Consider the following 26,508-nt stretch of genomic DNA (forward strand, 5'->3'; position numbering starts at 1 on the left):
CAGAAAACCTTTTGATATGTCTACACAAGTGCTACTATTTTAGCGAGCCTCTATACCCCATCATTTATACCAGATTAGCTTAGATACCTGAAGAACAATTTGATCATTAAAGAATAACGGATCTAATTCTTTTCTTTATTAACCATTTAGATTACAATTTTGGAAGAAAAAAAATGTATTAGTCAGCAAAAGCGGCACGAAAAAATAGCATTTACATAGTACAAGTATCCCTTTAAAATTCAAAATTGTTCTCTTTATTGTAATGGACATTATTTTTATTATAATTTCATAACAATTGAATGAAATGTAGTATTGATTGTAATAAACCTTATTTTCAGTTGATACACTTTTTAGATTAATGGGCATAGCTTTAAGGAATGCAATTACAATTTGTTGAAAGTGAAAGCCAATGTTTAACTCATATATAAATAGCAAGAACAATTTTGTAATTTGACTTCAATGCTTCATTATATATAACAGACGCATAATTCCAAACAGAATATATTAATATATAAAGGGGAACAACTCTTACAAATGTTTTATAATGTTGAGGATGCAGTACGTCAAATATTAGATATACTTGACGGGACATTCCGGTCAAACGGATCTAGTGATCGGATGGTTAAACTTTACCACAAAATTATTTCAATTTAATGCCTCCCTCGAACTTTTTTCATTAAATCAACAGTGCGAGGTCTTCAAGATGTGACTCATAAATTTGTTCAACAAACATGAATGAGTTGGAAAGGGAAATGATTGTCGTTTTCGTGATTTTTACTCGCAATCTGTATTGAAATAGGTATATAGGATTACAAATACAGATCATTATATACATTTATTTACAATTTATGACTATTTATGTGTTGGCAGCTTTAAAAAATGGGGTGGGGTGGGGTTGACAGAATAACGGAAAGGATCAATTAATCAACCAACACAACACATATCATTGTAGTATTCAATAACAACAATCTCCAATATTAATCGACTACTAAACGCCTGTCTGAACAGTATTGTAAAGGTCAATATTTACCGCAGGCTGATGTCTTGATTCTAGGACTCGGATTATTCTTCCTGTAAGTAAATTAGGACTTATTTTTAGATGGAAAATCAAACAATTGAAGCAAATTTAAAGTAACAGTGACGCTGCTCTTGAATTTCATAAAAATATTATCGTCACACTTCATATACTTTTGTAATCATTATCAAACAAGACAATGAATACTTTTCCGTAAACTGTTTAATATCCCCGATGTCGTAATTGATGTGACATAAGTCATACTGCTAAATTGAGTTTTTCGTGTAGTCCTGATATCGAGGTTGTGCTATAAATACGTAATAACTGACTTTGGAATAGAATTTTCCATTTTTTCCACCCGCCATTGACTTGTCTTATTATTTGATAATTATTCTAAAAATATGAATACCTTGTTGCTGACCTGCGGGAATACCAGGGTTGTCCATGCCACCATTTCCGTAAGCTGATTAAAAAAAATTGAATTAAGCATATATGTACAAGCTCGATTATCTTTTAATCATAAAAATACCCAATAGAATAATTATACCCGATAGAAATGGCCATTATTCTAGAGCCAAAGGATGACAAATGGATCATATGTATTATTCTGAATAAAATTAAATAAGTTTTAATATCTAGACAATATCAATCAGACTATTATTAGTGTTAGCAGCTGAGATTATATTACAATCAAAACCAGATTCTACATTATCTTTGATAAAATCATATTTTACGTACATACATAAGTAAATTTCTATCTTATATGTATCTCAGAAGTTTGCTATATTTTCGTGGTTAATAAAAAGATTTTTTTTTGTAATTAGGAGTATAGATCGTATGTGTATATTATTACAGTTTAGTAATTTGTTATCGAAGCTCTGACTTTCCTCGATTGAAATCGTCTAATACATGGTCACGTGAGGTTCAATATATAATATATTGACTCGGTTTCTACATCTTGTTCTCTCATACAGGTGTATTACTGGTTTATCTCTCATACCTAGGGGTGTAATATTGGTTTATCTCCCATACCTTCGGGTGCAATACTGGTTTATCTCTCATACGTACGGGTGTAATACTGGTTTATTTCTCATACCTACTGGTGTAATACTGGCTTATCTCTCATAACTATGGGTGTAATACTATTTTATCTCCCATACCTATGGGTGCAATACTGGGTTATCTCTCATACCTACGGGTGCAATACTATTTTATCTCTCATACCTATGGGTGCAATACTGTTTTATCTCTCATACCTATGGGTGTAATGCTGTTTTATCTCTCATACCTATGGGTGAAATACTGGTTTATCTATCATACCTAACGGTGTTATACTGGTTTATCTCTCATACCTACGGGTGCAATACTATTTTATCTCTCATACCTATGGTGTGCAATACTGTTTTATCTCTCATACCTATGGGTGTAATACTGGTTTATCTATCATACCTAACGGTGTTATACTGGTTTATCTCTCATTCCTATGTATGCAATACTGTTTTATCTCTAATACCTATGGGTGTAATGCTGTTTTATCTCTCATACCTATGGGTGCAATATTGTTTTATCTCTTATACCTACGGGTATAATACTGGTTTACCTCTCATACCTACGGGTGTATTACTGGTATATCTCTCATACCTACGGGTGTATTACTGTTTTAGCTTTCATACCTACGGGTGTATTACTGGCTTATCTCTCATACATATGGGTGTAATAGTGGTTTATCCGATACAATACACACATGTCGGCTGATGCTGTATTACATTGTTATCCATGTAATACAACTTTGTAATATCACAGCGTCAACATATTTTCTATTTTCTCAGTTAAATACAAACGTTATTTTCAGAAACTAGTTTACTTTTACTATAAAGAAACACAAACGACGGGGTTTTTGTTGAAAATTTCACGCAATATTCATACATGGAGATTGCATTCGCAGTTTTTTTCGAACTTTATTTAAAATGGTAGGATTGCATAATTGTAAAATTGTAATAAAAACGTCGAGGTATGAGAGAAAAAAATTCTCTGTACAGTTGAATATGAAGTAATGGGATTTTCTATCGTTGGGATCACAAAATATTGTAAAACCCTCCAAGCCTCTGGTTTTACAACATTTTGTGACCCTCGGGTAAAATATCCCTATCGATTCAATGTTCCTTCTATGACATCATTACCGAAACATTCACTGTGACATCATATGGCCATCGTACGTCTTGTAACAAAAATATACATCATAAAATTAGTTTGACTTTTGCCAAAGTAATAATACATCGATTATAAAAAGTAAGGACCTTTGATTAGGTCAATAATCGATAATTATCGCTCTCAAAATATGATCAAAGTATGAGGAAAGTATAACGACAGAAGTTCTACATAAGATAGAATATATATATAACCATCGCACATCTACATAGCGTCAAAACTGATATCTAAATAGCATCTGCTATACATTTATAACAATATGACATCTATATAGCATCTGAATCTAAACATGCTGAAGTTACATAATTGAGCGTATAGAAATTGAAGCTAGCTGACTAAAACTTTCTATATAATGGGTTGTCGATTAAGAAATAATTTCCAATGATGTATATATGTCATTTTCATTTCACAATATTTTATTGAATCATAAATCGGATCGTGCAGCAAGGTATGGCAGCGTTATTTTAAGCTCTAAGTATATATATTCTTCTGGTGTTGATATGAAAGTCGCCTCCATTGTTCCTTGTTTATGATAAAATAATAGATAGAGATGTAAAAAGTAAAGTTTATTTGGAATGAAAGCGGTTACACAAGATAAAGAAGTTTTTCGTTGATGGACAAAATAAAACATGTCACGTAAAAGGGCATATTTTTCGTAAGGCGGTACGTCTCATTTTTCTTTTTATCTCACAATAACGTTATCGAACTATAGCAATATATCTATCTTATGACAACGAGAGACATGTAGCTATCTTGTTATAACGAAAGACAACATCTGTATGTGGAAGGAGGGACAAGAACAATATTTTTTGGGAAACGATAAGCTGATATTTTTACTTGCTATAAAAATGAAATACAAGTAAATAAAGCTTCTCCTACACTAAGTCAAACATTTAATCGTATTCTTTTTGGAGTTATCTCCCTTCATATATAGTTGACTACACTGCCTGATATCTGACCCTTTTGTCTTGTTAATAAATTATCTTGATATGATAAGATAAATTTCTACTCTGTAATACAAGTATGAAATACACTAATAAGTAAATGGTCTCATTTGATCTTTAGATTATCATTAGCATTCGTATATTTGTTACAGTGATTCTTATTTCGAGACTGCAAATAGGCCTAGAAAAGATGTGGTCTTCAACTGAGTTACCAATATTTCGAAAAGTCATAATATAAAGATATAAAAAATATCATTATATATGCTTGTCAGCAAGATAATTTTAAAAGAAGAAAAGCACATATATATTGCATCTTACCCCTGACTTCAAAACTTTAGTGAGCATTACAGCAAAATTGAAGATAGTGTTTTAAATATGAGCAATTAAGATATTGAAATTATTATCCTTCAAATGTTGTCATATTATTTTTGTTACAAGTAAAAACACCATATAAAGTTATGCGCAGCATGCATACATAATAAGTAGAATGTCATATAGATTGATGTCCTAAAGTGGTTAATCTATTTACAGATGTGACTAAACACTAAACGTGTATTTGGAACACTAACTAATTTCCTATAACAAAATACCTGTGCTCCCGATAATCTTTCCCTGTGCTCCCGATAATCTTTCCAATCAACTTTTAAGAACAAAGATAAATTATTCTTACGACTAAAATGACAATGGTATAATTGATTCAAACACCTGCATGTTACTGCTTTTAATTTAATATGTACGCTAAATAATAGCCATTACTGGTTATAAAGATTAATTGACACAAGCAACAGATAAATTTCAAATTAAACAAAAGAAACGAATAGAACCATTATAAAAACCCATATTCCGAAACAGAGTTGGCAAACATTATACACGAAAATATTAGAAAGCGGTTGTAAAACCATATACAAAAGACTAAACGCCCCTTTCCCTATAAGCTACCATCCTTCACTCTCCGAAAAACAAATGACTTAAAATATTCTTAAATCAAAAAACCCCAACTGACAATCTGATCCTTACAAGTGAACGGTGCCAGAACACAAGAGAACGAAGAACATCGATCGGAAACATTACGTTATTGAACCAAGCAACAGACAGGAAACCCCAAACAGTGCCATGCATCACAAGTGTTTAAAATAGGAACGTTTATGAAGAGATAAACGCTTAAAAATACAAGAACATAATGTAGCTATTATAGTTTTTCATGAAAAATACAAAAGATTACCTATAAAAATACTACTCATTTTCGGAAGGATGGTTGCTTATCAGAAATGTACATATTAGCATGCACTACATTTGTATTACCTGTTTGTCCTCTTGTCCTTGGTTGTAGCACTGTCGCTTGTAAAATAAAAAAATAAAAAAAAATCATATACTCGTATATGTCACATTCAGTCTTAAGATATATAGGGTTACGTATGATTGTAAAATAAACATTACATAACATAGCAGTTGGCAAATATCATATTATGCAGCATTTTTTATATATATCATATTATTATATATACAGTATTAACACTATTAATTTAATTAATTTGTATCATTTTGATATATCGATGAATTATGTGAAAATGTGTGTGAAATTTATTGAACAATTTAAACAATTTTATATACCACAAGACTTTCAGCTATTAATAACATCATTAATTTTCATATCAGATTAACGAGGAAAATCAAACATTCAACCTGCAGTAAATATATATAGTTTGATAAAGCAACCTTCATGATGAAGACACTCACCGATAGTATGTCCAATACGGATAGCAGGATCCGGATCTATATATTTAGAAATATTCTTGGAATAAGATAGCTATAAATACAGTAATTAGTGATATTCATTTTGTGAATGATCCCCATTAATAATAATAGTGTTTATCACTTTAAGGTCGCGGAGTCAAATGCTCGCGGTTTTCTTTACAGATTGTACTCGCGGATTTTCACAGTTAAATTGTCGATGGATGTGGTGTAAACGTCTTGCACCTGTGACTTCACTCGACATGATTAGCGTTACTGTATATCGACTTATTTGCACGTGCAATTAAATTTCGCGTATTTTACAGCCCGACCAAAAATCACTGTAAAAATGTAAATAAAAAAGCGTTAGGAGTGGAAACGCTATATCAGGTCAAATTAGTTTAATGTAGTCATCTGACAAGCAGTTCTCCCAGTGACAATTGTATATGTATAACTGCTAGAATTGATTCGCAAATCTAACTTAAAATTGCGACAGACAGTGAAGTCTCACTTTAAAATATAAAAACACGTTTCTTGGCAAATTCATTCTTGTCATCTAAGCGGAATATTATGCATCATGCATACCTTTGCAAAGTTTTAGTAAAATAAATATACGTTCTTTGCCGTTATTTATATTCAAAAATGGATATTGTTTCACTTTCAATCTATAGTTTTTATTATTTTAAGTTATAGCAACAAACACATTTTAACTAATGCTTTACTTACAATTCCTCAAATCAAAACTGAAAGGGCTTCGGTTCTGGTTGTGATTGGGATCAGTCTCCTCTGCAATAAAATGGTTTCAAAATCATCTTTTGTAATTCCTGCTAAAGGATTTTATAAGATGATGTAATTCATATATATTCGGTTTTAAGAGATTTTACAAGCCAGACGTGACCCAAAAAATGTGTTTTATCAAAAACGTGACAATTACATGTTGTATATACTACAGTTTTTCAAGGTAAATGTAGAAGCATTATTATCACAATTAAAACAAAGGAATATTACCTTGACTGACAGAGGCCCCATTCGGTTCAACGGAATGAACTGGTGCTACTGTTATATGTTGCATTTGGTGTATTGCATTTGGACTCAAGAAAGCCGAGGAGCTGAAGTCCATCATCGATGAAGTATCTTTTGGAAAGAGTCGAAACATGCTTTGCTGCTTAAGAAATTGCAGTTTCTCATTACATTTATTGATAACGACGTTTCGATGTTTCTTTGTATTGTCTCGATCCTTAAAAGGCGTCGTAGACAGTGACCTACCATAGGAAGGACGGATCTGGGTATTTAATTCTGATTTACTTGCTTTGAGATTACCTGTATTTGTAGAAGGATCATTACAATTATGTTCTAGCTCTTTATCATTCCTAGAATGAAGCGTATATTGTGCCGGAACACTATCATTTTCGCCTTCTCTTTCTTGGTGCGTCCTGCCAATACGTACTTGAGTTTCCGTTGTTTTTCCACTGGTTATCAGCGGACTAATCTCAGAACAAATGGTAGATTGGTCGATATGATATTTTTCGCGAAAGAACTCTGCTTTCTGAAGTTCAATTAAACCTGTCTTTTTATCTTTCATATCCTGTCCACTGCTGATCGAGGGTGCTTTCTTCTTTAGTCTGATATTATTTTTCTCCCCATCCTCCTCTTTTAAGTATAATGTGTTCTGTGGTCCACTAATGTTTTTCGCTGTCTTCTGTTGTGCATTAGGCCATGTATCAATTGCATGACGTCCTTTGCATGAGGATAATGTCGGCTGTAGATCACTTCTGTCTTGCCATTTACACCACGATGATCTCTCCTCTTGTAGTCTGTTACTGCTTTTCTCTTTATCTTCCAAGCGCGAGAGAGTTGCGTTCTGTTTTATAGAAGAGTTAAAGACATGTTCATCACTGTCAGGAGTATCGTCAGTTTCTGTCTGGGTACCACCTAGACCTAGTAAACGTATATCTTTTCCTGGAACGTTCGATATCTGATTTCTGACATACCCTGGAGGCATACACGACTTGTTGTCAACAATGTTACTGGCATCCAGAATATCAGTCGTTGCATATGAACTACTGCATCCAGTTTCTTTACACTTATCCACTGAGGGCAGGAAAACATGTGAACGATCGTCATCATTTTCAACAGACTCATCAACTGAGGATTGTGATAAAGTGCGCCTGACCGGGTTAGCATGTGAACGACGGTCTTGATTTCCAGTAGATATATTCAGTGGGCGCCTATATTTGGTGTCCAGGACCAGGTTTTCATGAAAACTGCAGTCCTCATTTGAATTAGAGGCATCTACTGTCGGCGGTAAATTGGTGTCCCTGACTGGGTTAGGATTTGAATGACCATCTTCATTTTCATCAAGCCCATTCATTGGGTACAGATATTTGTTCTCCATGACCACAGATGTATTTAATCTACCGTCATCATTTCCATCAAACCCATAAACTGATGTTGGATATGTAGTGTCTTTATTTCTCTCAAACGTTTTCATTGAGGATTGTGATAAGGTGTTTCTGTCCGGAAGGGCATGTGATCGACTGTTTTCATTTTCATCAAACCTATTCAATGGGCGCAGATATTTGGTGCCCATGAAACCAGCTGCATTTAAATCATTGTTACCATTTTGAGTAGACGTATCCAATGAGGGCGACAATTTTTCGTACCTGACCGAGTGAGCATTTAAACTACCGTCCTCGCTTTCATCAAATCTGTCCACTGAGGGCTGATATGTTGTGACGTTTTTTCTCTCAAACGTATTCCTTGATGATTGTGATAAGATGTTTCTGTTCGGAAGATCATGTGAACGAACGTCTTTATTTTCTGTAGAAGCATCCACTGGGCGCTGATATTTAGTGCCAATGATCGGGTAAGAATGAATACTGCATTCCCCATTTTCAGTAGACGCATTCACTGAGGGTTGCAATTTGATGTCCCTGAATGGGTTTGGGTGTGAATGACCATCTTCATTTTCATCAAACGCATTCACTAGGCGCAGATAGTTGGTGTCCATGACCACAGACGCATTTGATCTTCCATCCTCATTTCCGTCAAACCCATCCACTGTCGGCGGTGATTTGGTGTCCATGACCACAGATGCATTTAATCCATCGTTCTCAATTTGAGTAGACGTATCCAATGAGGGCGGCAATTTGGTATCCATGACCGAGTGAGCATTTAAACTACCGTCCTCGCTTTCATCAAACCAATCTACTGAGGGCTGATATGTTGACCCGTTTTCTCTCCCAAACGTATTAATTGAGGATTGTAATAAGGTGCTTCTGGCCGGAAGGGCATGTGAACGACGGTGTTTATTTTCTGTAGATGCATTCCCTGAGCGCTGATTTTTGGTGTCAATGACCCCAGATGCATTTAAACTGTCTTCCTCATTTCCATCACACCCCTCAGCTGTCGGCGGCAATTTGGTGTCCATGACCGGGTGAGCATTTAAACCACCGTCCTCGCTTCCATAAAACCCATTCTCAAACGTATTCATTGAGGATTGTGATAAGTTGCTTCTGACCGGTAGGGCATGTGAACGACGGTCTTGATTTTCTTTAGATGCATTCCCTGAGCGCTGATATTTGGTGTCAATGACCACAGATGCATTTAAACTACCGTCCTCATTTCCATCAAACCCCTCCACTGTCGTCGGCAATTTGGTGTCCATGACCGAGTGAGCATTTAAACTACCGTCCTCGCTTCCATCAAACCCATTATCAAACGTATTCATTGAGGTTTGTGACAAGGTGTTTTTGATCGGACAGGCATGTGAACGAACGTCTTTATTTTCTGTAGATGCATCCACTTGGAGCAGATATTTGATGTCCATGACATGGTTATCATGAAAACTGCAGTCCTCCTTTTGAGTAGCAGCATCAACTGAGGGCGACAATTTGATGTCCCCAACCGGGTAAGGATGTGAACGACCGTCATCATTTTCAGCAAACGCATTCATTGGATGCAGATATTTGGTGTCCATGACCGGAGATGAATTTAAACTACCGTCCTCATTTTCATCAAACCCATCCACTGAGGGCGGAAATTTACTACACATGCTAACCGGGTTAGCATGTGTAGTAAGGTCTTCACTTTTATTAACTGTATCCACTGGGAGCATATGAACAGTGTCGTTCATGGTAACAATAGACGCACCCTCTCCGAAATATTTAGCTTTGGTGTTGAATTCACGGGTATTCTGCGAATGTTCGTTTTCAACATCGCCATATATATGCAGGGAGTTAATGGACACATCATCCCCAAAGTCTACCCGTACGTTTTCTTTCATTTGTTGGTGCGAAATAGGAAAGAACTCCGATTGTCCATATAAGGATTTGTAAGAGGTTACTCCATTCTTTTCACATCTATCGGTGATATCGAGATCTGGAGAAGAAAGTAACGGTTTCCATGCATTATATCTTATTGCATTAGAATGTTATTGCTAAAATACAGAGCATTATAAACAAACACACGGTTTAATGATAAGTTATGAAAGTAAGCATTATGCAGTTTTACCTTCCAAAAATGTAGTTCCACGCAAAATGAAACTCTTTAATAAAAGAACTCATTGTAAGAAACTAAGCTTCCTAACTAAAATAGATATCGGAACTATGTTGATCATAGTTCAGAAAGTAACTCTTTAAGTAGATATTTTGCTCTTTAGAAATTCCCAAGTACACCGGAGAGTAACCAGGTATGTGGGTGGACTGTTTATTACATTGTGCTTACCGTTGGACATTTTTTCCCTTCCCCTCTCCTCTAACTCTCTAATAACCTCACTCTCAGAAGTTGTAGATGGGTCTCTGTCCGGAGTCTAAACAGAAATAACATCTAGCTATTACGATGTCTAAAGACTAGAAAAGATGTTTTGATAGTAGCAACAGAAATGTAAGTATATAATGTCAAATATATATCCTAAAAGGTAGGGAAAATGTATATATTACTCCTTTTGGTCTTCATAACAAAACAGTTGTCATATTTGTGATTCCTTGCTTGCCCTAAATGTTCCAGTACTTATGCGCATCAACGTAGTATAATTTCGACTTTCGAATCAACAACACTTATTGAGTATGTATGATACTTTGCGTAAATAATTACAGAAAAAACACTTTTACAACGAAAATGCTTAAACCTAATTTAAGGTAATAACGTAGCAATTTTTCAGTAATGTTCATATTATATATTTGTAATATATGTATAATGAACTATGCTTATAAAAAAATGATTCTTTCGGTTCTTAGAAGTTCGTGTTTTACTGTAGATAGTATACTCATTTTACACAAGTTACGAATGAAGACAATTAATTAGCTCGAGGCTATGGACCAGTCCTCGAACTAACGATCAACGTCATCCAACAGCCTAGTCAAACATCTATAAAATATATGTACCTCCAATTTCTGCCCGTCATGGCCCATTCGTATACTGAAGACGTGTTTCGTATTATGTGGTGCTGAGATTGTACAATCTGGACCGATATATCCTGGAACAAAAAATACTTATCCTTGTGAAAGGTATAGAAGTATATGGAATGAAAACGAAGTTTAAACTGTACATATTTAAAGTTCTTTAAACAACAACAGGCGTCACAGGCATGTGTGCTACCGACCCGGAATCCTTTTGTTTGATCATATCACTTACATTTACACTTCATTTTGGATTCGTCATATATATGGGAATACGACCATTATAATTAACATGTTTATATACAGGTGTAGCATATTTTTGAGAAAGACGTGGATTTTGAATTTCTGAATTCACAATTGATCGCTTATTTAAATCAATTGCCTACCAAAACATTCCCTTTGTGCTGTCCAATATGTTACGTTTTGCAATCAAAAATTTACCTGTATCTGTCCAATATGTAGGAAAAATATAACATATTGGACATCGACAGTAGACTTCTTGAGTCTCTGTAAGATATGATGTACTAACATTGAATGTCATCACCACTGTGTTTAATAAAAATATAACTCACCAAGTTCTTTAGCTGCACATTTAAAGTCCTCTTCATTCTTTGCAGTTAACTGTAACACACGAGAACGATGGTCGATGTTAAATTCTATGATAACCTAGTGTAAATTACCTACAGATAAATATGTTGATGATGTAAACACAATGCCCTTATGGAAAACTTAATTGCACATTCACTAGTAATAAACAGATCAGAGTCACTGTTGTCATATTTGCTTATTATTTGCATTTTGCATACATAACGGTACCATTGTTCTCTATTTTTCGTTATTGCTTTATCACTGTTATCCTTACCTCATAGTTGCGTTTGGTGCTGAAGACTTTGATTAACCTTTTCGCGAAGTCAAACTCTGTGCGTTTATACTGAATGACTTTGTCCTGGCCGCTTCCATTGATATAAATCACTCTTGTTTCTGTAATCGTAATTTGCCTGTCCTTCTTTCTAAGCCTACTACCTGTTTTAACAGACAAAATCATATGAGACATTTTCAACTAAGACTTGGTGGGAACACTATGTTTGAAGATTTACTTTAAAATAATGAGCCTACTTCAGATAAAACAGTCCTAAGTAAGTTGACTAGCCAACTTCAATTAAAATATTCCTAAATTAAATGACTAGCCTACTTCAGGTAAAATGGTTCAAACTGCTATCAACAATGAAAATAATATTTATAACACTGTGGATCAATTTTAGTTTGTAAATAATGGTTAGTTCAGCAAAAGGCATCAATGCCGTTACATGCATAATTCTTTTAGGAATCATGGTGTTATTTTATTCGGTAAAACTATCACGGTGAATTTATAAAACTATTTGGTCATGATTAAATCGAGATCTGTTCTTATATCGATTTTGTTTTTCTCTTTCTATTTTTCATACCTCTAGTTATAATATTGAATATCTCGTGATTCGTCTATAAAGCCCATCAGTATTCTTTAAATCAATGATCAGCACGAGAATTTCGATTTACATGGTAATGTTTATTGGAAACCGTTTCTGAACGGAGAAATACTCACAATGTTTTGTAAGCGTTCCAGTCCATTTGACATTTTCCTCAACGCCTGAAAACAAAAGAAAAATATATTAAATTGCCAAAAGAGTCTTTAGTTAGATCTTATTTAAAAACATAATTATGAATATTTATATTATACATCAATATACATATAATAGGCGATCCATCGAAGAGGAAGCTTGGTACCCATCATTTTCAGAGATATTCCTGAAATGACCCACATCACCGACATGAAAGCTCGATATTTCCTTCTTTGTCTCTTTAATTAAACATTTGATAGACATACATGGCGTTGATACATGTGTGGTCAGTATTGAAGATTTCCGAATTAATTTTTTTTTTCTAATTAGTTTTAACATACAAAACAGGTATCAAGGTTTAGTCATGATATATTGATTCTTTGATAAATAGCGATATTGGACCTAATTATAACAAAAGTACAGTAAGTGTTGCAAGCAAACACGTCCTCTGCCGTCAATTACATTTCTCTAATCTATGGCCAGTTATAATTGCTTTGTAATGCTATCAATTGTATGAAGTTTGAACAAATGCTGTCTCAAGTTATCCTTCGGAAACGAAAATTTGTGAAACAAACTATCTTTAGTAACAATTACCTTTTGACCCAAAATTCAATCCCAAGCTATGTGATCCCCTATGTTACCTTTGTATGAAGTTTGAACAAATTCCGTTGATGTGTTCTCAACTTGTCATCCGGAAACTAAATTTGTGAAACAACCTATTTTTAGTAACAGTGACCTTTGTAACTGACCTTTTGCCCCCAAATCCAACCACAAGCTGTATCTTTCTCATATGCTATCAGTGTATGAAGTTTAAAAAAATCCGTTGATGTGTTCTCAACTTATCATCCGGAAACAAAAAATTGTGAAACAATCTATTTTTAGTAACAGTGACCTTTGTAGTTGACTTTTTGACCCTAAGTTCAATTCCAGACTGTATTTTCCATATACTACGATTGTGTAAATCTTTGTCAAAATTGATTGATGTTTTCTCAAGTTATTGCCTGGAAACTAATATTTTGTGAAAACATCTATTTTTAGTAACAGTGATCTTTGTAGTTGACTTTTTGGCCCCATATTCAATCCCAAGCTGTATTTTCTCATATGCTGTATATACATTGTGTGAAGTTTGAACAAAAATCTTTTTTTTTTCTCAAGTTATCGTCTGGAAACGAAATTTTTTAAGCAATTTATTTTCGGTAACAGTGACCTTTGTAGTTGACTTTTTGACGCCAAATTCAATCCCAGACTGTATTTTCCATATTCTACGATTGTGTGAAATTTTATCAAAATATATTGATGTTTTCTCAAGTTATTGTCTGTAAACTAATATTTTGTGGAAAAATCTATTTATAGTTACAGATTCAATGGAAATTCAATCCCAAGCTGTATTTTATATGCTACAATTGTGTGAAGTTTGAACAAACATCGTTTTTTTTCCCTAAAGTTATCGTCTGGAAACGAAATTTTTAAGCAATCTATTTTTAGTAACAGTGACCTTTGTATTTGACCTAACCTCAAAAATTCATTCCCAAGCTGCATTCCCTCATTTGCTACCATTGTGTGAAGTTTGATAAAAAGACGTAGATGTTTTCTCAAGTTATTGTCTGTAAACTAACATTTTGTGGAAAAAATCTATTTTAGTAACAGTGACCTTTGTATTTGACCTTTTGACCTCAAATTCATTCCCAAACTGCATTCCCTCATATGCTACCATTGTGTGAAGTTTGATAAAAATCCGTTGATTTTTTCTCAAGTTATCGTCTGGAAACGAAATTTACTTAAACGATCTCTTTTTAGTAATAGTGATCTTTGTAGTTGACCTTTTGACCCCAAATTCATTCCTAAGCTGTATTTGCTCATATGCTACCATTGTGTGAAATTTGATCAAAATCCGTTGATTTTTTTCTCAAGTTATCGTCTGGAAACAAAATTTACTTAAACGATCTCTTTTTAGTAACAGTGATCATTGTAGTTGACCTTTTGACCCCGAATTCATTCCCAAGCTGTATTTTCTCATATGCTACCATTATGTGAAATTTGATCAAAATAAGTTGATGATTTCCAAAGTTATTGTCTGGAAACTAATATTTTGTGGAAAAATTCTATTTTTAGTAACATTGACCTTTGTAGTTGACCTTTCGACCCCAAAATCATTCCCAAGCTGTATTTATTTTTACATGTATATACTAACATTGTGTGAAGCTTGATCAACGTCACTTGATTTTTTGTCAAGTTATAATTATCGTCTGGAAACGAAATTTTTTAAACATTTTATTTTTAGTAACAGTAACCTTTATAGTTGATTTTTGATCAAATTCAATCCCAAGCTGTATTTTTCCATATGCTATCATTGTTTGAAGTTTTATCAAAATCCGTTGATATTTTCTCAAGTTCTCGTCTGGAAACGAAATCCGGACAGACAGACAGACAGATAGACAGACAGACAGACAGACAGACAGACAAGACACACAGACAGATGGGAACAAACACTATAGTCCCCTCTCGTGTCACTGGCAGGGGACTAATTATCAAAATTGGTTACCTGGCTCCATTTCTTCTATATATAGATCTAAAATATCAAAGAGAAATAACTGGGGACCAAATGAAACTACTGAATAAAAGTAAGGATATATGGAGGTCACGGAGGTCATTTGTCGTTTATTTCTCTTTGAAACCTACAACAGAACATGCGCAACTCGAGACCAGTGATAAAAGGGCCCTAATATAAAAGAAAGTTAAAAATACTTTATTTTACTTGAAATTCAAAATAGGAATCTTCGAGAAAAAACCCAACAAATCCCAAAAGAGAACAAGTCCATGTAGAAGAACATACACAGACAGAATTCAGAGGGACACAGATGAAATTGAAGAATGGTCTCTTTGGTGCATCCTGAACTTACAAACTTTTCTTGTCTGAGTCCATGGAAAGCTAGTAACATATATTATCTGTAAGGAATAAATTTTATGGACTGTCAAAAAAATAAAATGAACATATGTAGGTTGTGAACATTATATATGGCAGCATATATGCTTTATCGTTATGAACAACAAGGTTCAAGTGGTATTTATGGGGATATAATACATGTATGACAATATCGATTTAGTTCTATTTGAGAAAATTAGGTAACAAGACGACTTACCTATTTCAGCTTTGTTGCTTACAAAATCTGCCATTTCAACCATTTTTCCGACCTGGTGCCTAAATAAGAATAAAATTAATATACTACTAACAAGAGTGATATTTAATTGTAAAGTTGATGGTACCGATATTCATTTTTTGTATCAACATGTTATGATGACTATCAGTTACTGCCCTTTATTTGTCAACTTTTTAAACGTCCACTTATAAATTATGTTACCCAAGCCTCATAACTTAAAGGGTTTGTGACACAAAAACCTTTTTATAAATTTTCTGATAGTTTGACCCAATCAATGTTGGCTGACACACGTTTCACAGCACTCCGCAAAGCTGTTTATCTACTTTAAGGGCAATAAGGGTAAATTGCTGCGGCTGAGAAAACTTTATTGAGCTAGCCAGTCACGTGGTACCGTCATTCGTTTCACCATGCTCTGCTGTCTGCTGTAGATACTATATATTTGTAGAGAAAAACTACACAGTCTTCTAGATTTTTTTTTAAATGTCTGCAGTGAAAAACAATGACAGTGATATCCCTGCTTTGGGATTTGTTCCGGACATTATCCCATACCACTTTGACCCTTTGATGAACACTGATAATTCATTTTCTACGGAGAAGGGGGATAACATCGCCAGATGTTTCAGATGCTGATCAAGAAACCCAGAAGGTAATCAAGAGGATCGGTTGACAAACACAGCATGGTTTCTAATACACCTATTATTATTTTAACTTATTGGCATTAAATATAAATGTGGATGCCTTCATAGGTATTCATCAGATAATTTCCTTTTAATAAGTGAATATAATCTGTAATATATCTTACATAATTAAATTTTTTACATTAAAATCATCCATTGAGAACAATTAATTTCTCCTTTTATTGCTTTATAAATGCATTAACCTTAATGCATTTGTATGATTTATATCAGTGACTTAACATATTAAAAATATACATGTATCTAATAAAATCTCTTTTTCTAATTAACATCAATGACAACAATGTGTAATACACTTTATTACTATGTCAATAAACAATTGAAGAATTCAGTAAATGAGGATTGTATTCTTAACAAAAGAGGAATGTTTAATAATGACATTGGTTACTACTGTGAGACAAAGCTAATTACATGGTTCAATTACCAAAAGTCAATATTTCCATTTTATGTTGCGGATACATATTTAGTTATACCGGTATTTTTTATTTTCAACAGGTGTTCATGTGGTTTCTGTGATCCAATGGTTACGGACTGGGAATCTACGTTCTGCTGTGGTGAGATAAATGATATCAATTCTATAGTTTTCAATAAAAAAAACATCTCTGTAAATTGTTTATATTGTTATTAATTTTACCTATTGATATATTTATCATTAAAGAAATGTTACTTTTGTTGCAATATTTATATACATTACATCAATCCTCTTCTCGATATAATGTATTTATACGACTATACAGCCAGATACTTTTACTGATATTATGCAATTATCTATTTAATAATGTGTACTGTAGCATTCGTATGAGTAATTCAGTAGCAGGCAATGGTGGTGATAAATTGTCCTTCAGTTGTTACAAGCAAACACACATTTGAAAAACGCACATTCCATGTATAATGTATACTAACAAACAGGGCTGAGTAATTATAACATAAATGTACTATAAATACCAATATCATGTCATAGATAATAGGTCACCTTTTCAACCATGAATTAAATTGACCCTGAAGTACGTAATTTAATGCCTCCATATAAAACCCCATTCACACAAATGATCAGCTCTTGTAATGCAACCATGTATCTTCTTTAGAAAGCGAAAGAACTTGTTTTTAAAAAACTTACTTTATTTTAACTTATCTTATTTCTGTGATTATTATAGCACTGAATTTATAATGACAGCCTGTAATTATTTCATGTGAAACACAGGATAAGATGACTGTAAGTTTAGGTGTTTAGCTCTATTGGTGTCTGTCTCATCAGCAGCGGTGAGCCAGTCGGTGAACCAGTGACGTGTGCTGGCTGACAGCCTCGTTATCGCAATAATTTTTTGCATATCGGTCAGCTGCCCAGATGGCCCTATGTATAGCCTGGTATCTCAGTGTGTGTATTTGCCATCCCCATGGAGTGGAATATTTCGGTGAACTTAAAGGGGGCCCAATCTATAGACAACTTATCACTTTGTGTCACAAACCCTTAAACATAAACAATAAAGTGCATACATTTACAGTTTTCTGTGTAAATAATCTTTATTTATACTTATTTTTTGTCAAAAAGTTATTTGTTTTCCATAGAATATTTTTATTCGGCCATCACTTTATGTCATTTTCTTCAAACTCAAACTCTTTTCAGATGGTCCGGTTGTAGTAATCTTTGACATGCTGTCCTGCGAATCACGTTCCATAACGGTAAAATCGTCTCAGATGTTTTAATATTTTAATCATTATGTACTGATATCAAATTTATTGGTAAGTATGGTGTATTAATGCAATCTCAGTACAAAATGAAAGTAGTTGTGTAATGCACAATAAAGAATAGCCAATTAACAAATATTAAGTGACAAGCAAAACCTCTTTCTACACAGGACAAAATCTGTTGAAATTCAATTAAAACCTATTTTCGCGGCGTCTAGCGTTCTAGCGTTTTCATGCCAAAGACCTTTTCTCGGTGATTTAAGTTTGCTATTTAAACTCCTTGGATAATTTTCGCGCCGTTAATTTTTTTGCGATTTCTCATCAACCCTAAAACACGAAATTCACCAGCACTCGAAAATAAGTTGGTTTACAGTTAGTGTGATAAAAATAAAATTGTATTTAATATCGGGCAGCTGGTCGATTTACAGAAGTAGGCGCTGAGTGGTGTTTATCTTTACTTACTTTTCTTTTGAAGTGGCCTTGCTATCCGGCATCCTTAATAACCTTTAACACAATTGTATGATATTATTGTTACTGAAATAGATATAAACAAAAACAGGGTACAAAGAAATTACAATATTTCATGGAACGAACACTAAATCTGAGTTTCGTATGCAACGTTTTGTCCATTGAAACATATGAAGGAGGGTAATCATCTAATATGTCAACTTGAACCTTTGAAAACGAAGTCAACACTAATGGAAAATGGCGTAACTAAAAACCCCACTTATCCCTAACTCGAGACTGTAGCAGTCAAATAACATGTTAATGTATTACCATTCCTCAAACCTAAGCATTCATGTTTCGTTTATGCTCATTATGACGTTTCTATTCGTAATCATGGCAACGAAAATAACACTGGATGCTATAAATACCTTTAATTGCTTTTTTCATTCTGGAAAAAACCTAAATAAGTTCGGAAAAAACCTTAATTTTGACTCTATCGGACTTGAAAAGGTAAGCTATTGTACTAACGAACGATAATTTTAAGTTTATACAACAGTCTTGCCTGTTCATAAAACAGTCCCTTGAACTGAGGAGAGTGGGACTGCACCCAGTACAAATCTTTTTGTTCATGTTATTGTTTCTGTTTCTGTTATTTATATTGCCGTTGAATTACTATGTAATTGTAAAAGAGCAATAAATATTAAACTAAGCAGACGTACACTTCCATTATCTTTTTATAATATTTTAAAGGCAACTTTAGATTGAAAAGAAATCACCCAAAAGCTAAGAGTATTACATCAATTAATAAACTTTGATAAAATCGACTGAAAAACTCAATGGCCAGTGATCTGGTTACCATGATAACTAAAATTCTACGCACGGTCCCAAATATTGCTGTGAATTAGAACATGGAATCAATTTTCAAGTACCATTTTATAATTTCTAACTTCTTTCCTGATGTTAGAACGAAGGAATGAATTCAATAAATAAACAAGAGGCCCATGGGCCTTAGCGGTCACCTGAGTTCAGATACAGAATGAAACAAAGACATGCATATAAACACTGTATATTTGACCATCAGGCCCTTGAAGTCAGTCAGTGATTTTAGAAATTAGACTTTTTAATCTATGAAGATTATTTGTTCCATCAAATCTGTGGATTCAGAAGAAAGATGTTTGAAATGTTATCCATTTTGACCCCTTTTGGCCTCACCCCTCTGGCTCCTGGGGTCGGCCAGGATCAATATGGATATGATGTTAAAATGCTATCTCAGGCTAATAATTCTAACCCGGATTGACTAATTTCCAATGAAAACTAAGCAAATAATGTTCCTAAATGTGTTTTTCCTATATAAACTATAGTAAATTTGACGCCCTCCCCAGGGGAAAATCTGAGATCCCAGGGCCATGAAATTCACAATTTTTTGTAAAAGGCCTTAAGACCTTCCAATCTATCAAGAGTATCTGGTTCCATCAAATCTGTGAATTCAAAAAGAAGATTTTTGAAATTACCATTTTGACCCCTTTTGGCTCCGCCCCTCTGGCCCCTGGGAGTCGGCCAGAACAAATATGGATATGATGTTAAAATGCTATTTCAGATTAATAATTGTAACCCAGTGTGACTAATTTCCTACGAAAACTAGGCAAATAATGTTCATAAATGTGTTTTTCCTATATAAACTTAAGTAAACTTGACCCCCTCCCCAGGGGGAAACCTGAGACCCAAGGGTCATATAATTCACAATTTTCATAAAACACCTTAAGACCTGTCCGTCTATGACGAGTATTTGATTCTACCATTTCCAGTATTTGAAAGGAAGATTTTTAAAGTTTTAGCCTATTATCCCCTTTTGGCCCTGCCCTTCTGCCCCGAGGGGGTTGACCAGAACCAATACAGATATGATATTAAAATGTTATCTCGAAGGATAATAATTCTAAACAAGTTTGACTCATTTCCTATGAAAATTTAGCAAAAAATGCTCATAAATGTGTTTTCCCTATATAAACTTATAAACTATAGTAAACTTGACCCCCTTCCCAGTCGGAAACGTGATACCCCAGGGTCATATAATTCACATTTTTGTAGAGGACCTCAAGACCTCTCCATCTATGAAGAGTATGTGATTCTGCCATTTCCAGAATTTCAGAAGAAGATTTTTTTAAGTAATAGCCTATTTGACCCCTTTTGACCCCGCCCCTAAGGCCCCTTGGGGTCAGGCATGGAAAATTGGTTAATAGGATTCAATGGCCATCTCATACTGATAATTCCGACAATATTTGACTCATTTCTTATTACAAATGATCAAATAATACTCAAAAATTTTTTTTCCCTATATAAACTACAGTAAACTTAACCCCCTCCCCAGGGGGACACGCGAGACCCCAGGGTCATATAATTCACAATTTTTTGTAAAGGACCTTAGGACCTTTCTATCTATGAAGAATATTTAATTCCATCATATCTGTGAGTCAAGATTTTTGAAATTTTAGTCAATTTTACCCCTTTTGGCCTCTCCCATAGCTCCCTGGGGGTTGGGGACCATATAATTTACAATTTTGATTGGCCTTATGCCTTAGAAGGTTTGTGCAAAATTTCATTGAAATTACTTCAGCAGTTTTGGAGAAGAAGTCGAAAATGTAAATTGATTATGGACATACGACGGACGACGCACGATGCACGACGCAAGACGCAAGACGCACGACGACGGACAAAAGGCGACTCAGGTGACCTGAAATAAATAAATACCAAAAAACAATTTTGTTATTTCTTTCTTTTTTCTACTTTTTACGCTACACATTATGTTTGTTGTTTCGTTTTCAGCTATTATAGTGTATAGATAGCACTATTCAGTGTATGTTCACATGACTCATCAAATGTGACCGACTTCATTTAGTATTATATAAATACATACGGCTTTATGTGTACATTATATGAGTCATTATATAAATGTGTGGAGTACTGACAATGCACACTATCAAATACAAATACGAGTTTTAATGCATGTGTGACTGTCCATACAAAAATAAACACCGTTCCCAAAATAAATAAAGATATTTATTACTTATAAATCATGAATATGATGTATTGCTTTAAAGCAATAATCAATCACCTCGCTATTTAAATTGTTTCTAAATCATATTTGTCTTAACGATCCTGCAGTTATACAAGATGAAACGCGATTTGTGCTAACTTTTAAAAGCTTCCTTACAAATATTGAAAAACACATTTGTTGTCGATTGGTAATTGACAACACACCTAAGAAGCAATATGGTTACATGACAAATGCCCACGGTATTAGTTTCTTAAAACAAAACAGACCCTTTCGTGCAAGCATGAGAACGTTTACATGTAATTTCTGTAATACTTTGAAAATACAGATTTTCCAGTTCTGTTTTTTGCTATTAAATATTTATTTAAAATGTCTATTTGAATATCATTTTATTCCTACTGGCATTGAATATATCAAGAAAAATGTAAAAAGTTCACCGTATATGAGCATATTCAATTAGCAATTCGATATAAAACGAAATTCAACATAAAACAGATGAATAATTATATTTCACTTAATATTCAAAATATTTTTATACTATAACGGATTTTCGATTCTACTTTACATAATGCATTTGAATGTAAATAATGCACATCTCATAATAACATTCAGTTAGCTCATCATACCGTAAGCATTCTCTTATGTTTATCTCTGTTTTGTAGGGTACCAGTATTCAACGGTCTGTTAAACACCTTGAGAACGCCAGTGTAGGGACGATTAGAAATAACGATTACATGGTATTGTATTATATCTATTGTATTTACAGTAATTATGGTTTTGGAAGTATAATAGAATAAATGTTAGGGATAACAATGGGCAATGTCAGGATATCAACGTATATAATATATACAATGATAAACTATGTTAAAAATCATTTGTCTGTTAAAGGAATATGATACAACTAGAAAACCTCTGACTTGTCAAACTTTATCAATACATAGTTATATGTTCATATCACCTGTTATACACGAAGAGAACTAATATAGGTCATATATGTTGTCTAAATATATCGGCACATTGAATGGGACTTTGAATCAAATATATAAATAAGTCCATTTCAATATATTTTTTTGGTATTTCCTTTTTCCTGTCTTCTCAATATTTTGGGGAATATTGCATGATGTTTTCAGTAATTTTGATAATAGTTACAACCTTTTGCCAATAAAAGGAATCATAATACTGTTTGTGAACCAGTAAATAATCTAAACATCATAAATGAATGATATCAAGATTTGATGGAAAATCTAACTGCATATCTGTAATAAATTCTAAACTAAATACAGGTTAAAGTTACATAACAATGCCTGGTGCGATTATATTAGATTACACCTTATCTGATTATCCCCGAGTTTTGTTTAAAAAGGATTATGACCTCACCAACGTAATTCTAGAAATATACAACACAACGGCTACATCAGGTCGATGTGGATCTAATAACTATAATAACTATTTGTAACTTTAATATCTGTATTTCATCCTAGCATATTGATAGCAAGTATCATTCATTTGTTAAATCCGCGAATATTAATCTTCGCGAACTTGTTTTGAAATGGAAATCGCGAATTTAATAGCCACGAAAGAAAGTTAGTTTACAGTAATAGCCAATGAGAATAATGGAAAATCAGAGCATATCTAGTATACATCTACTATATATTTACATTTTAAAATGAAGATAGATAGGTGTTTGACCTAGATAGTGGCTAATGACCATGAACCAGAATTATTTTTTCAGAGTTTCTATGTAAATAATGTTTACATTTTGATAACATTTGCACTTTATCTGCCTATACAGAGAGCCAATATTCTGTGGTTTTAGACTTTAAATAAGCAACTACCTGCTATAAATGCAATTTAAAACAAAATGTTTTATATGAAAAGGTCTACAGTTGAAATCAGAATCAAGAGATGGCCAATGAGATGTGATGTAGTATACACACCAGGGTGTGGAAATATAAACAATAACCAACTGTTATGGAGTTTATCAGATGTTGTTCGTCATTGTGTAACATTGTTATGGGATAATAAATATGAAAACTAGAGTTAAATGGAATAATTTAACGTTCATCCATTCAACATATCTAGATAGTAGGTCAATGTCACGTAACATAGTAGTTAGCTGTGTCTATAAATAACCAATGCGTCACAATATAAATATTTTAGTGTGTCCTATATTTTCCCCTAATCAGATATATATTGTATATTTCTTATTCTAAAAACGTAACTTATACAGAAGTCATAACAGCCGTGGTATGTTTTAGTGCTCCACATTTTTAGTTATTCATGTATCAAGATATTACCAATGTTGTATATATGTGAATGCAAGATGGCTGACATTGTTATTCCCATGTCTGTCATGTTACTCTAAACTTAATTAAATGCCATTAACTGGATACTGTTATTTTTTCTTGTAATTTATATGATAAATAAAAAATAGCTTCTGTCTCGTCTTTAAGTCAGAGTGATCTAGATGTTTATCATAAATATACTGTTTATCAACGAGTTCATCACTTGTTCATCATTTCTTAGTACTTTCATGAAAATGATCAGCCTTACGATGTTCGAGCCTAGTTACACCTTGGGAAATTATAAATTTTAATCAAATTAATAACAACATACCTTATTGTCGTCTTCTTTCAGAATGACTGAGATAGGTTATTACTTCCTTTTTTATTTGTGTCACGCTCTAAATGCTTTGTTTCTATTTTAAGAACGAACACAATATGGACCCCAGAATAAGAACATGTACAGTAATGGTTTCAATAAATCAAAAATATTTTCATTAAATTGTTCAATTTATTGTATGCTTGTTAAATAAGAAAACTGAAATCATGTTTAAACCAGCATATACAATCATAGCAGAGGTTGAAACTATTTTACAACAACTACCGCTCTAAGTTTTCACCAGGTCAAATTATATTATGATAAAAGTCGTTAGCGTTATTTGTATATGTCATGGCCTAGTTATAATTAGCACGCGTGATGTGTATTGCATCAGACGTTTTTATCACTCTTTGTTGATAATTGCATCGGAAATTCCTCATGTAACGTCATAATTTAGTATCAGCTTGACTACGTATGAATCAAAATCAGAACTTAATCTGCACAGCTCAGGTGACTGGGTGTTTAAATCACAACAATCATAATAGTTGTTTTTTTATTTTGACAAACAAATGAGATTCATTGTTTTGTCGTGTCAAGTTTTCAAATTTTAAATTATATGTAATTTCAAATAACTATTTTCTTTTTAAATATCTTCAGATAAAAATGCCCTTATTTAAATGATAAAACTTTTTGTATATGTCGAGGATAAATTGCTAACATTTTGCCACAACGACTCTGGTTGTTGATATTCTGATTTGGATCCGAGAGAACAATAACTAATAAGGTGATGACAGTGGTGAGGTGACCTTTCCTTTTTAGTATCATTTTACGAATAAATATAAATAAATAAATATGAATGACACTATGTAGGTAAGATGTAGACTGACTTAATATTAGGGTATCCTTCTCATGTTGTTATATCATTTTCTAGTCATATACGCAAGAAAATATTCAGTAGTTAACAATTGAAGAAAAGAGACAAGAATGAATGCTCACACAGACAAGTTTCGTCTTCGTTTTAGGCCTATAAAATATATTAAAAAAGACGTTTGAAAAGGAGGTTGATATGATATACTACAAAATGCTAGGTATAGAATATTTATAACGATTTAATATTATTGATTTGTCAATTACTGTAAATCATCTTGTTTTCGCAAGATAAAAAAATGTAATTTTCCGAGGACCTTCAAACACAAATGTAAATTGTTTTAAAAGTACACAATGAAAATATGTTTAAATAAAACACAACTTCATCGCCAATTAGTGTATTCGTGAATATGTTGGTATTGAAATATTGTAATGTATTCGTGAATATGTTGGTATTGAAATATTGTAATGTATTCGTGAATATGTTGGTATTGAAATATTGTAATGTATTCGTAAATATGTTGGTATTGAAATATTGTAATGTATTCGTAAATATGTTGGTATTGAAATATTGTAATGTATTCGTAAATATGTTGGTATTGAAATATTGTAATGTATTCTTAAATTTGTTGGTATTGAAATGTTTTATACGTAAGTGGTTTGCAGTATTTGTTCGATTTTGCTGAATCCTGAATGGCAATATGGCCTGTCACATTGAAATTATTTCTGGACAAAAGCAATAACCGTTAGCGAGATATCAATTACGTTGTTATCATTGGAATGATACCATTATAACCAAATGTGTAAATAGAGTTTATAGGATAGAAAAACAACTGACCATACCGATTGTCTGTTTATTTGTAATGACCAATACTGGTAATAATAGTTAAACAAACAGTAGCATCCGACTGACCATCGGTACCAGTAGTCCAAGGTTTTGTTGTTTACGCACGAGTAAACACAGAGAAAAGGGCACAACGTACAATACACCAAGGTTTTCACATAGATCTTCTGAAAATCAATCGTTGATTAAATTACATGGTTTTTGATGAATAAACAAAGGGTTATAAACAGGATTCAACTGTTCATAATTCAAGGGTAAACGGGGTG

General features: G+C 33.3%; 1 protein-coding gene and 1 long non-coding RNA gene across 4 annotated transcripts in view; both read right to left on the reverse strand.

Annotated features, from left to right (window-relative positions):
* Nucleotides 1-5,506, reverse strand: part of LOC138323191 (uncharacterized) — a 29,035-nt gene extending 23,529 nt beyond the window's left edge. For all 3 annotated transcript variants that reach the window (XR_011208531.1, XR_011208529.1, XR_011208530.1), the window contains exons 1-3: nt 5,470-5,506; nt 1,425-1,478; nt 1,031-1,071 (exon numbers count right to left, since the gene is read on the reverse strand). This is a non-coding gene — a long non-coding RNA (uncharacterized lncRNA). The remainder of the gene's footprint in view (nt 1-1,030; nt 1,072-1,424; nt 1,479-5,469) is intronic.
* Nucleotides 5,507-5,845: 339 nt separating this feature from the next.
* Nucleotides 5,846-24,611, reverse strand: LOC138324316 (uncharacterized). Its single transcript, XM_069269392.1, has 11 exons — nt 24,547-24,611; nt 18,897-18,938; nt 16,036-16,094; nt 12,880-12,924; nt 12,160-12,320; nt 11,870-11,918; nt 11,283-11,374; nt 10,624-10,708; nt 6,907-10,278; nt 6,625-6,684; nt 5,846-5,940 (listed from the first exon to the last, which is right to left on the reverse strand). The coding sequence occupies exons 2-11, from the start codon at nt 18,926-18,928 to the stop codon at nt 5,846-5,848; spliced, it is 4,050 nt and encodes a 1,349-aa protein (XP_069125493.1). The 5' UTR covers nt 18,929-18,938; nt 24,547-24,611.
* Nucleotides 24,612-26,508: the final 1,897 nt, after the last annotated feature.

The sequence above is a fragment of the Argopecten irradians genome, chromosome 5 (genome assembly GCF_041381155.1).
Source record: "Argopecten irradians isolate NY chromosome 5, Ai_NY, whole genome shotgun sequence".
Classification (NCBI taxonomy): domain Eukaryota; kingdom Metazoa; phylum Mollusca; class Bivalvia; order Pectinida; family Pectinidae; genus Argopecten; species Argopecten irradians.

Bases quoted from the DNA above. Each gene is read 5' to 3' on its own strand.
- LOC138324316 (XM_069269392.1), bottom strand. From the start codon at position 18,928: ATGCCGGATAGCAAGGCCACTTCAAAAGAAAA. The intron at 12,925-16,035 runs GTAAGTCGTCTT...TTTTGTTTTCAG, and splicing joins AAGCAACAAAGCTGAAATAG to GCGTTGAGGAAAATGTCAAA. The intron at 12,321-12,879 runs GTGAGTATTTCT...CTGTTAAAACAG, and splicing joins TGGAACGCTTACAAAACATT to GTAGTAGGCTTAGAAAGAAG.